The following is a 12,391-nucleotide window of genomic DNA, read 5'->3' as shown; positions in this document are numbered from 1 at the left end:
TATAAAAGGCAAAATCTGGCTAGGGTTCTCGCCCATTTCTCGGCCGGCCGCCGCCGCACCTCTCTTCTTCCTCCTCTCCGCGATTCCGCCGTCTTTCTCCGGCAGTGCCGCCACAGGAGAAGAGGCGGAGGCCTCACAGGGCCGGCGACGTGAAGGCGACGCAGGTCGGCTGGGAAGCCAGCCGACGAACCTCAGCCACGCCGGCGAACAAGCCGCCGTCCCCTCCTCTTTCTTGAGGCGCCTGCAACGGTGACACTGCCCACGCCGCCGGCTCCTCTGCATCCTCTCCCAACTAAGGTACCCACGTCAGGTCCTCCTCTCTGCGTCCGATAGATCCTTGATCGGATTCAAATTCTTGGTCCGATTCGATTCAATTTCGCCTCTGACTCCCGCGCGCGGGCAATTCTCAGGCCTGCCAGCCACGGTGAGCAACCCCAATCGCCGCCGGCTCCTCTTCCGCCTCTCCCAAGTAAGGTACGCATGTCAGTTCATCTCTCTGCCTCCAATTGATCCAGTATTCGATTCAAATTTTCACTCCGATTCGATTCAAATTCGCCTCTGACTCTCTCGCGCGCGGTTGATTTTCAGGTTATCACCCGCCGCCGGCTCTTACTCCTCCTCGTATTCAAAGTAAGTAAGGCACGGAGCTGAGCTCCTCTGCTCTAACTCTGCATCCGTACTCGATTCAGATTCTAACTCTGCCTCTAACGCGCGCGCGTGGTCGAATTTCAGGGAATCCGATAACGACCGGGATTGCGCGCCATATTTTCCTTCCTCCGCCTTACCTTCTACTTCCGGGATTCTTGATTTATATATATGATCGGATCAATAGCAGCAGCGGCAGTACTGGATTCGACCTCCGCAGCGCGAACCAATTTGGATTTTCTCCGCTGTACACTTGATAAATTATTAAGGAATAGCAATAATAATAATCATCCGGCACCTACAGTCGGATTAGGACCCCTCCCCTTCGGACTGGGAGGGGCTGCTGCTTCCGGTGCGGCTATTATTTATAGTAGCGGAATAAGAAGGTGCTAGCGTTGGGTCATCACCAGGGAGACAATCGCCTGCAAAGCTGCAACAATCGTCTTGCGCGATCACCTGAAGTATTTCAAAATAAAATCACTAAAAGAAGGTCACACAGGCCAGCTCATTGGATTTCTCCATGGATGCCAACAAGGATAATAACAGCCCCAAGAGCCAGAACCAAGTAAGTCAATTAGCCCCCTCTTCTTGTATCACGTGTTGATCTCTTTGTTCATATTCTGTTGTTTTCAGTTCTACTGATATTCCATTGTGCAAATAGTAGGTGTATTTTGGACTCATACTATATGCTTAGAACCTGCTCATGAATCAGGCCTGATACTTGAAAATGCGTTATGTTGGCGCATAGCAGCTTTTTCGTGCAATACTAAAACGGATTTTCTTCTTATAGAATCAATAAAACGAACATGTATGTGGAGATGTGTTCTTCATGCTTTTGTGATGCCACTGGAGATCAATTTTTCTTAGCATTCGATTACGGTTCATATGGTACTCTTAGGACTTGGTACTCACAACTCAGCTTGATACTGTACAACTGTTTTAGAGCGCAAAATAAAATATAGCTATATTACAGCTCCTCTGGCACAGCTGCACACAGTATTTGGTACTGACCTTTTCAGGTCTGCAGTGGATGCATTTGTATAAATGATCGGAGATACCACCTCAATATATATAGCCCATTTTATACAAACATAAATACATGACCTTAATGAATCTGAACGGCACCGGGTTGCCCAATTACCGATAGCAAGTGTGCCTGGGAGACATTTCGCTTTGTCAAATGCTAGATTGCTCCTGCCACTCTTTGTAACTATTTTGTTATTTGGGATTTCTGTTATGTGGCAGCTAAATAATGAATCCATAATTTACGTTGCAGCAACTGGAGGACCAAGATAGGCTCAGCAGACTGACTGATGATAGTCATCTGCGGCTTCCCGAAAGATTGGAAGTTGCACAAGCCTCATTTGATTTCTCCTTGGAGGCGAATAATGATATTAACAGTTCCCAGAGCTACAGCCAAGTAAGTCTCTTAGCACCGCATCTGACCTCTCCTTGGATCACATGTTGATGCCACTGCCTCTTTGATCATATTTTGTTTTTTCACCTCTCTAATATTCCACTGTACAAAGAGCTGTATCTTGAACTCATACTACTATAAGTCTATAAATCCAATACTTCAATGGATGTACATGTTTTGAGCCTGAATATGTTTGTGCTCTTTATGAGGTGTGATGCCTAGCAGCTTTTTCTAGGAATACAGAAGTACTAAAATCGAATTCCCTTTTTAGAATCAATAAAATGAACTTTTATTTATGCCCTTATGTGGAGATATGTTCTTCATGCTTATGTGATATACCAGTGGAGGTTTAATTTTCTAGCATTCCAATAGCAGTTACTATGTTACTTCTAGCGCTTGAACCTCGCAACTTATCTTGAAACTGTACAACTGTTTTAGCACGAGGTAAAAAACAGCTCGTTTACAGCTCCTCTGGCACAGCTGTACACATTATGTGGCACTGACCTTTTCAGACATTGATGGATATGAATGGAAACGGGTAGTCCAATTACCGATATTAAGTGTGCTTCGGAGATATTTGGCTTTATCAAACGCTTGATATATTATTGTTCTTCTCAATGTGACTATTTTGCTGTTTGGGAGTTCTGAATTCAGTTATGTGGCAGCTAAATAATGGATCCCCAATTTACGTTGCAGCAACTGGAGGACGAAGATGGGCTCAGCACGCTGACTGATGATATTTTACTGTCTATATTGGGAAAAGTCAGTTTACGTATGGCGGTGAGGACAGCTGTGCTTTCTACACGGTGGAGGCATCTGCCTTGGTTGCTGCCTGAACTCAGCATCGATGTGGAGGATTTCCTATCTGTTCCATGCACTGAACCTACTGAGGCAAATGATATGGAGGAATTAGCTATGGTGTCTTTGACCAAAGCAACCAGGAGTTTCTTGGCTGATCATCAGAGAGAATCCACCATCTCAAGTCTGCACCTTAAACTCTACTTAGTCAACACTTCCTTGTGCGAAGTTGGCCCATTAATAGGTGGTGCAATTGACAGTGGTTTGTTGAAAGATTTGGATCTGACCATTCTTGACAAGACAAATCCTTTAGATCGTAGTGACGAGGATATGCTGCAGCGAGCTCAAGATATTGATACTTTCTTCGGTGCCTACCCTAGTGTGCTCCACTGCCTCAGAAAGCTCTCTATACAAAATGCAGGCTTTGACAAATTGGACATGCACCATGTCTTGTTTGACTGCTGCAAGCAACTGAAGCATCTAAGCCTTTCTTATTGTGATACCGGTACGTACTCTGACTTTAAGATTGATGCACCAAACTCAAAACTTTGTTTTCTGGAATTCGACATGTGTCGCTTTGAGAGACTCGAACTGGTCTGCCTCCCGAAGTTGGAGAAATTGATATGCAGTACTTGGGAATCTCATAATGTCCCGGTGACCTTTGGCTTTGTCCCATCTCTTGGGGAATTAGAACTCTCATTTGGTGCAGCACATTATCAATGTCCGTTTAAATTAAGTGAGCTTCTACATGGAACAGCAAGCATACACACTCTGACATTGGACTTCCAAGGAGAAATTGTAAGTACTATTTATTTTTCGCTAAATGGTATTTTGTTGTATTCATCATGTTGTCACTGGCTCATAGGTATGAGGCTATATGATCGAGTTATGCACTGTACAGAACAAACATAGCTGTGAACTCTTTGATAATCTTATTTGTGTATTCATTCTTCTTTTTTCTTATCCCGTGATCAGGTTTGGTTGCAACCTGAAATTGAGGAACTCCGCACTGCATTCAGCAAGCTAAAGAAGCTGTCTGTGTGGGGCATCTTTGTTGATTTTGACATTTTATGGACGATTACCTTTCTGGTAGCAGCACCATCTATTGAAAAATTAAATATTCAGGTAATGTATTTGTCTGTATTCCTTCCCTTTTCTCCACATTTGGAGCTTCAGCTTTTGAAAAAGAATAGCAGAAAATGTTGAAAACTCATTCCTATTACACAATTGGTCACACAAATACAGGTAGCTGATCAGCATCCATGCGAGGCTGGTCTTAGAGGTCGTATATACAGGGACAGAGTCACTCCTCAGTGGGAAATGCGCTTTGATGGCTCTGAGAACAGGCTGCTGAAAGAGCTAGTATTCGATGGATTTAGGTCACTAGAACAACAGTTTACATTTATAAGATCCATGTTGGTGCGATCACCCAACTTACAAAGGATTATTCTCAGAGGAGACCTGATATGCGAAGAATGCGATGCTCTTGATGCATCACTTCGTAATTTGAAATTTCCAAAGAAGGAGGAGGAAGAAATGGTGGTTGAGCGGATAAGAGGTGGCATATTCATGCCAGAGATAATCTTCGATGAAGACTGGTCACTAATCATTTGAGATTTACTTTATTATGCCTGCAAATTTGCACTTGTGTCGACCTTATGTTGTCGGTGTGTCAAAGAAAGTAAATCTTTGGAGTAATTTTTCATACAGTTGACACAAAGATCTTATCGAGCGATTGTTTTTATTTTGAGAATTATGTACTCCCTCTGTCCCACAATCTCAATACATGTTCCTATACCAAATGACTAACTTTGCACTATAAGGAAGAAATTTGAAATTCAAAGATATACCAGCACCATAGCGTTCCTAACAATTGCATAATTTCTGAATTTCATTAAACCCATGTGTCTGTAATTATTTCATGTTGTTCCATTGATCACCAGATCAAAATCACGAACCAGAAAAGAGAGCACGCCACAAGATTCACAGATATAACTATCATAGACATGAATTGTTGTTCCTTGACAGCAAGGAGCTAAAGGCACTGAAATGCAACAAAATATAACTTCAATTGAACCAACCATATTTGCACCATGAGAGAAGTTCCAGTAACAGCCTCACATCACAATCAACACCCAAATCTATCACAGAGTGTTACAAACAGGCGCAGATACTTTGGGCAGATGAGGTCATAACTTCGTATAGCAGACTAATAACAGTTGTAGGAGTAGTAAAACTGGCAAGCGCACCATGAGTTCGTTAAGTGAGCGAGATAGGAACCAACTACACCGATACCCCTTAATCATCGACAACAAGTTACTCACTCGGCTTGAGGCGCCTCGGCCGCTGCCGCCACCACCGCCAGGGAAGAGAGCACGACACAAGATTCACAGATAGAATTATCAGCAGGGCTAATTGCAACAAACTCAGAAGGCATGAATTGCTCCTTCACAACAGCGAGCTACTAAAGGCATTCAAATGCAAGAACATAGAAGTTCAATCGAGCCATACATTATCAGATTAGAATTCAAATAACAACTATACCACCCAGATTGATCAGATAGGGTTAAACAGACGACATAGATACTTCGGGCACAGAGTTCGGTAGCTAAGAGAGTAAAAAAAACCCTAATAAAACTGGCAAATTACTCCATCAGTTCGGTAACCATGCGAGATAGTAAAAACTCTACCGATACGCCCTTAATCGTCGACCACGTCTGTTCAGTCACTCCGCTTGAGGCTCCGCCGCCACCACCGCCGCGTCAGCCTCGCCCACCGCCGCCGCGTCAGCCGCCCCCGCCGCAGCAGCCGCCTGTTCAGCCGCCACCGCCGCCGGCTGTTCAGCCGCCCCCGCCGCCACCGGTTGAGCCGCCACCGCCGCCGCCTGTTCAGCCGCCACCGCCGCCGCTGCAGCCGCCGCCGCCTCGTCGGCCTCCCTCTTGAGGCGGTCCTTGTACTCGCGGTCGAGACGTAGCAGCTCCTGTTCCGCCACGAGGGCGTGCGCCTCGTCCTCCAGTTCGGGGATGTAGCCCAAGCGCGCGAGGTCCCCCTTTCCCTGCTCCTTGGCCTCCCAACCATCCTTGTGCGACTTGCGCTTACGGCTGAAATCATGAAATCGAAGCAGTATAAGCGATTGAAATCGAAAACCCAGCAAAACGAAATCGTTGCAGAGAAGAAGAAGAAAAGGCAGGTTGGTCGAGGAACTTGCATGGCGCAGGACCGGGGCGCCATCCCGGCGGTGCGCGCGCAGGCGGCGGAGGCTGGGCGCGGGAGGGCTCGTCGGAGGCGGGAGCGGGAGGCGTCGGCCGGGGTGTGGAGACTGGGGATTTGAGAAAGTGGGGAAATGGAGTCGGGGGAGGCCGGTTTATAAGCGGCGTGGGCAGATCTGGACCGTTCGAGGCTTTCGTAGCCGTGCAGCAACCTCATCCAACCGTCGGATCCCTGCCGATGGCTGATCTGAAAATTTATTTCTTGTAGTGCAGGAAAGAAATGAGCGCCAAAAGTGGCGCCTGTTTTTTCACAATCCCGCCCTTTTCTATTTCCCTTCTTTCCCGATGGGTTTTTCTACCGAGATATTTTGCTTTATTATTTAAGTAATATTGACTGGCTTCCACTGTGGATTTAGCACTGTTCTTTGCACATGTAGTTTGTTTTGGACGGCCACATATGTGGATCTATAATCATATTTGTTTTTTTTTTGTGTGTGTGGATCGAACGTAATATATAAGAACACCACTTTACATACAGCAAGTGTACAGAGTAAGAAGTGACGCAACATACTCCATGTAGAGCTACTTTCAGTATGCACTCCAGCGCAAAACTCTTCAGGATTTCAGGTCAAGGTACAACAACAAACTGTTACAAGCTATCAATATCGTTTGTCACGTTAACATTTCGGTACAAGGCCTGGTTACAAACGAACCAACTGCTGTGGAATACAGATGAAGAATCCCGCGCTCAAATGTGCACTTGGAACGAGGTACTTTGGTTTTGCTTGGTCGGTACTTTTCATGCCACCAGTTATACCTGTGAGCACATTGCACAGGTTGTCATGAGAATCCAGCTGAAAGCCTGAGAGTGAATGGAGATTCAGTGGCAGTGAACCACCTTGGTATAGCATGTAAGCATATAACCATGGAAATTCCTAACAAATATAGCAACATAATGTTACATAATGTGGCTACACATATACTGATATGTTCCGAAATCAAGATGATGTGGTACCAATTCTACAATCCTCATCCTCTGATAATAAAAAAGATGAAACAAACCTGAAACAAAGGTTCACTTCAGCACAGCACCTGAACCAAATACGACATCCCCTTCCTCCATTGCTCACATCGCTTTAAACTCCGTGGCATCTGGTTTTCTTGCCTTTCTTTCGAGCCACATGAGCACGTGTGACTGGCCAGTCAAACTCATCTCAACTTTGTGAAGAACACATAAATGTGCCCTATTCACGCAACATTGAACTAAGAAAAAAGCACCTCTTCGACCCTCCAAGAAAAGTAAATGTTGCATAAAGACCCCAAAAGAGGCAGAGCTCTTGTTGGTTGGTAAAAAAAACTTCAGACAAGGGGAAATGTCCTTCGTCCTATGGGGCATTAGTATTACAATCAAAAGTTAAGTGAAACTAAGCCACTTTCAGGGTAAACATGCATGAAAGCCAACTGCTTCAAATGTTATTCTACGATCTTACTAAGAATGTTCCCCTATTACAAGTATTTCTAACATAGGCTGTTAACTAACTTTCTTTTGGCAGAAATTGGTGTACCCAATTGCTATTGAACCGTATTTAATAACAGGAAGGTTTTGACTGCATAAATAACCATCACTATATTTATTACTGTAAACAAGCACAAAGCTGCAGAAAAAGACTGTACCAGTTCCGTCTTGTCCTCGTCAGGATCGGTTGCATCTTCATCGCCATGCATTAGCTCAGGCTAGAAGGAGTTTATCAGATATCAGAAAACACTAGAGTTGTTTTGTAGCCCATTCAGCACTAATAGGGTGTCTATCTTGGCATAGACATCACACTCAAAGATAATATTCAGGAGGGTGAGATGGAGACATGTACCTCCCAGAACTTGACATTCACTTGACATTCCCTGTCCAGACCAAGATGCATCACAATGTCATCATGTAGCTCTTCTATCTCCTTACTGTTAATCCCTGCAATTTTGCAAATCAGATATAGTCCAATAACTGTGGTAGAAAAATGGAGGTCACATTAGAAGTGCTAGTTGTATGAAGGTAGTGGGAGCAGGTGGTATGGTCATTTTCAAACTAATGAAAGTACTTGCAGGAGATCCTCTTTCATTGCACACTAACTGCTTTACTTGTTGGTATGCTGATTGATTGTTATTTGTATAAGGATTCGTTTAATGCATGGTAACAACTGAGGTCTTAAATCAGTCAAGTTCAGAATTCTACTGCATTTGGGTGAGAACAGGTCAGGGCTTAAATTTAATTCAATATCAACGGCTGGTTGACAATTTTGTGGGTGAAAATAGTGAGAAATAAGATATATGAACAGATTTTACTTTTAGAGGTTTATAAGACAGCTATGAGTCCATTAGATGGGAATAAAGGAATACTTCTATGATAGGGAAATTCAAAGAGAAGAAAGACTATTTTAATTATGTTTATAAGTGCATCTTCTACCATATTACAAACTCGCTGTCAAGCTTGGTTTATTTTCAGTGAGAAATTAATTATTCAGTTGTACTATTATGTAACAAGCTGAAGAACAAGTTATGAGTCTAACATACCATACCACACAACTGTCCCAACATATTTGCCAAATAGAAACCAACAGCGCAAAATATCATAATACTACTATCAAGTATCAACTGAGGACCCTGCTGACTAGGTGACTACAATTTACTATTTAAGACTATGAAGTTTTGGTAGCTCATTTGGCAGTGATAGGACGTGTATCATTGGCATCACACTCGGGTGAGATGAAGACATGTACCTCCCAGTACTTGACATTCGCTTGGCCTTCTCTGCCCACATCGAGATGCACTTTCATGTCACTGCATAGCTGTTCCATCTCCTCCACTCTCAATCTCTGCAATTTTGCAAATTACATACATAGGAACAGATGGTACAGTTATTTTCAAAATAAAACTGAACGTAGTACACAGGGAGATTCTCTTTCTTTTGCATACTAATTGCTTTACTCAATGAAGATGCAGCAAGAACTTTGTACAACCAGATTATCTATTAAGTTTAGAAAGTTAAAGAAAGCAGCTCCAGATGAATGTTTCCATTCGAACAAGACTGCAAATCATGTGACGTTGAAGATAATGTTGTGGAAACGGGGCCAATCAAGATCCTAGTGTACCATTATACTTGTGTTGTACAAATATAACAAAAAATGTACAATAATGGTATAACCAGAAATCACATTTGCTTCTGCCAAACTGAAGAGCCAATATCAGTGTCTACAAACTACACACATGGCATACCTTTTCTTTGTAAACATGAAGGCATTTGGCCTCCCAGTATTCAACAACTTTTGCAGTATCAGAGCGTATCTGGGAGTCAATTTGACTTCGCATCTCTTCAAGCTCTGTGGAGGTCTTACTCTCCAAGTGATCCTTTACATCCCACTAAATACTTGCATGTAAGCCTCTCTCTTCCACCTCACGGGGTGGTTCCTCACCATGCACCCTAGCTCAGTCCAAGGCATCTCTTTTCCGAGCCTCATCTAGCTCCCAGTCACACACTACCATGAGTGCTTGATGGTTTCCAGATCAAATTGGTTCTACAGGTGTGAACTTATAGTTATACATGAGCATATAAACATGAAATGAACTTAACATATTACTGAGATCTCCTACCACCATGAGTACTTGATGGATTCCAGATTAAATTAGTTCTACGGGTGTGAACTTATAGTTATACATGAGCATATAAACATGAAATGAACTTACTGAAATCTCCTACCACCATATGGTAACCTCGTTCTGAAGCTTGGTTTAGTTTCAGTGAGGAATTAAGGGTTACATTGTACCTAACAAGCTAAAGAACATGTCCTGAGGTCTAACATACCATATCATTCAACATTTTTTGCCAAACAGAAACTGACAAAGCGAGTATCAAAATACTGTCTAGTGAGGACCTTCCTGACTACAGTTTTGGTAGGTCTTTCAACAGTAATATGGTGTGTGTACCATTGGCATGACATTCAGGTGAGATAAAGACATGTACCTCCCAGTAATTGAAATTCACTTGGCTTCCCCTGTCCAGATCAAGATGCATTTTCATGTGATTGCCTAGCTATTCCATCTCCTTCACTGTCAATCCCTGCAACTTGCAAATTACATATGCTTCAATAATTGTGCAAGAAAAGTAGACCTCATTAAAAGGAGGTCTACTTGTAGGAAGGTAGTGGGAACAGATGGCATGGTTATTTTCAAACTAAAACTCAGAATTAGAGAGGGGGATCCTCTTTCTTTTCCACACTAATTGTTTCACATGTTAGTATGCTGATTGATTGTTACTTGTAAGTAATAGCTTAATTCAGATGTAGGTAGAATTGTGTACAAGGATATGTTCAACACTTGGTGATAATTGAGGTCTTAAATCTATCAGGAATTCTACTGCATTTGTATACTTGTATTTTGGATTATTTTGTTTTCAATAGGACCCTCTTTTTGGAGAATAGGTCAGACCTTGAATTAACTTAATCTGTATGGTGGTTGATGATTCTGCGCGCAAAATTAGTGAGAAACAATATATGTATGAACAGATTTTACTTTTAAAGGTTGATAAGATACCTATGAATCCAGTACGGACTAAACCAATACTTCTATGATAGGGAAATTCAAAGAGATGAAGAAAAACTGTTTAATTAAGTCTATTACTGCATCTCCTCCTAAGGAACATACTAGAGGGAAACATCATAAAAAAAAATAACAAATTCATTTGTCCAAAACCATAACAAAAAAGTTCCAAATGCCTAAGAAATAAGGAGCAGATACACGATAAAAGTGGCAGTGAGGTTTCAGTGTAACCAAGACTACTCTAATGGTGCACTATATATGCACCGACTTATATAACGTGCTAGCGAAATTTACAGTTTATCATACCATTGTTCCCAACTGCTTCTTCTTTTTCAGCTTTGACGGAAATGTCCACCTTTTGTCCTTCAGTTAAATCTTCTTTAGCCAAACAAGGCTGCAAAAGAAAATGTGAACTTGATCATCGTTCTTTAGGTATGTTAGACTAAAGCGACACACTGTAGAAACCTTAGAGCAACATGGAACATTTAAGAATATTAAACATCTATGATCTGCAGTTCCTATGGCTTGTGATTTCATTCATAGACAATCAATCCTAGGAGTGGACCCTACTGAATCAATACTACAGTCATGACCCCATCATACACTGCTTATCATTGACTGAAGGTATCAACTTGATCTACTTACGAGAAGTGTTCACAGCAACATCAGTAGAATAAATATCCAATTTGTCATGCATTTGTACCCTAAGAAACCTAAATAGTCACCAACATCTATTATAAGCATGAGATGTGAGCTGCATCTAGAAAAAACATAATCAACCCCACAACTGATGAATACCAACCTACACCAAGCGGTCCTACAGTAGCAATGCAAAAGATAAACCACCTCCGGACCATCCATAAATATGACTGTATCCAGCGCAGCATACATCTTTGGGGGAAATTCTGAGTGAGTGCACGAAGTACATTTTCTTGCTTATATGTGCTCATCATTGAGCTAGTTTATTGCTTGTATACCTATTATTACCTCCGTAGTAGTGCTTAGCAAGAGCAAGTGATCACAGACTTGTCACTGAACAATCCCAACCTTCAAATGGGTGTAACTGATTCAGAGTAACAGCTGCACCTATCTGCGGAGCTATCGCGGGTTTAGGCCATCTAGTAGTCTACCAGCACCAACCAGACGCCACCTCAAGTTTCTACTAGTAAGGCAAACTATCACTAACGCAATGCCTTAGTATCAGAAGAGGGGAAAAGACTACTAGACTGCTTCTCCGTCAGGTTTGGACCGGCGAAATGGTTCGCTCGGTCTGCAGAACCTTACCAATTTAGCAACCGAAACCCTAACCGGAAACCCAGGAGCCAACCGAACCGAATCCCCAGCCCTACCCTAGCGCACCTTCTTGGCCATGCCCTTCGCCTGGGAATCGCTCACGTCGCTGGAGGAGGAAGGGGTGGCCTTCCGGCCTCGCCGGGGCGAGGACGAGGGGCTGGAGCAGGAGGCGCCCCACGAGTCGAACGGAACGGGGACGGGCTGCGCCGCCGCCGCCGCCGCGAGGAGCCCTCGCGCTCGTGGAGTTTGGCTTGGGTGTACAGCGATGCAACTTATTTTTTCTTTCTGTTATTAGGGGAGAAATCGCGATGCAACTGGAAGAAGCTGGCCATATGGACCGAATTTCGCGGGCCATACCTAGTCTGCGGCATCCCAAGTTCTGTGCGCGTCCTCCGAGATGAGGCCTGCCGGTATGGCTCGTTTATTTTTTTTATGTAATTTTTCT

General features: G+C 43.2%; 1 protein-coding gene and 1 long non-coding RNA gene across 15 annotated transcripts; one reads left to right on the top strand and one right to left on the bottom strand.

The window, feature by feature from the left end:
* The first annotated feature begins 229 nt into the window (after positions 1-229).
* LOC124681307 lies at positions 230-4,613 on the top strand. Of its 2 annotated transcripts, XM_047216240.1 has the most exons (9): positions 230-297; positions 411-474; positions 589-630; positions 733-1,210; positions 1,922-2,065; positions 2,759-3,365; positions 3,570-3,658; positions 3,836-3,985; positions 4,106-4,613. In XM_047216240.1, exons 4-9 carry the CDS (start codon positions 1,166-1,168, stop codon positions 4,472-4,474), a joined length of 1,404 nt encoding a protein of 467 aa, XP_047072196.1. In that variant the 5' UTR covers positions 230-297; positions 411-474; positions 589-630; positions 733-1,165; the 3' UTR covers positions 4,475-4,613. The 2 variants fall into 2 exon arrangements, with proteins under 2 accessions (XP_047072196.1, XP_047072195.1); XM_047216239.1 differs by having other exon boundaries at positions 233-297; positions 2,759-3,658.
* Positions 4,614-6,627: 2,014 nt separating this feature from the next.
* Positions 6,628-12,121, bottom strand: LOC124681309. Of its 13 annotated transcripts, none has more exons than XR_006995801.1 (7): positions 12,013-12,121; positions 10,960-11,047; positions 10,079-10,180; positions 9,334-9,632; positions 8,838-8,933; positions 7,938-8,032; positions 6,628-7,803 (listed from the first exon to the last, which is right to left on the bottom strand). It is a non-coding gene; the product is annotated as an uncharacterized LOC124681309 (long non-coding RNA). The 13 variants fall into 13 exon arrangements; XR_006995807.1 differs by having other exon boundaries at positions 10,079-10,174; XR_006995803.1 differs by having other exon boundaries at positions 12,003-12,084.
* Between the last annotated feature and the right edge of the window lie 270 nt (positions 12,122-12,391).

This window comes from Lolium rigidum, unplaced genomic scaffold, assembly GCF_022539505.1.
Source record: "Lolium rigidum isolate FL_2022 unplaced genomic scaffold, APGP_CSIRO_Lrig_0.1 contig_39095_1, whole genome shotgun sequence".
NCBI lineage: Eukaryota > Viridiplantae > Streptophyta > Magnoliopsida > Poales > Poaceae > Lolium > Lolium rigidum.
This window is presented reverse-complemented; position numbering and strand designations above follow the sequence as displayed.

What these genes read in the sequence shown, in the direction of transcription:
- LOC124681307 (XM_047216239.1), top strand. Translation starts at nt 1,166, where the DNA reads ATGGATGCCAACAAGGATAATAACAGCCCCAAGAGCCAGAACCAA. An exon ending in GTTCCCAGAGCTACAGCCAA is followed by an intron (nt 2,066 to 2,758) that starts GTAAGTCTCTTA and finishes TTTACGTTGCAG; the next exon opens with CAACTGGAGGACGAAGATGG. An exon ending in TTGAAAAATTAAATATTCAG is followed by an intron (nt 3,986 to 4,105) that starts GTAATGTATTTG and finishes ACACAAATACAG; the next exon opens with GTAGCTGATCAGCATCCATG.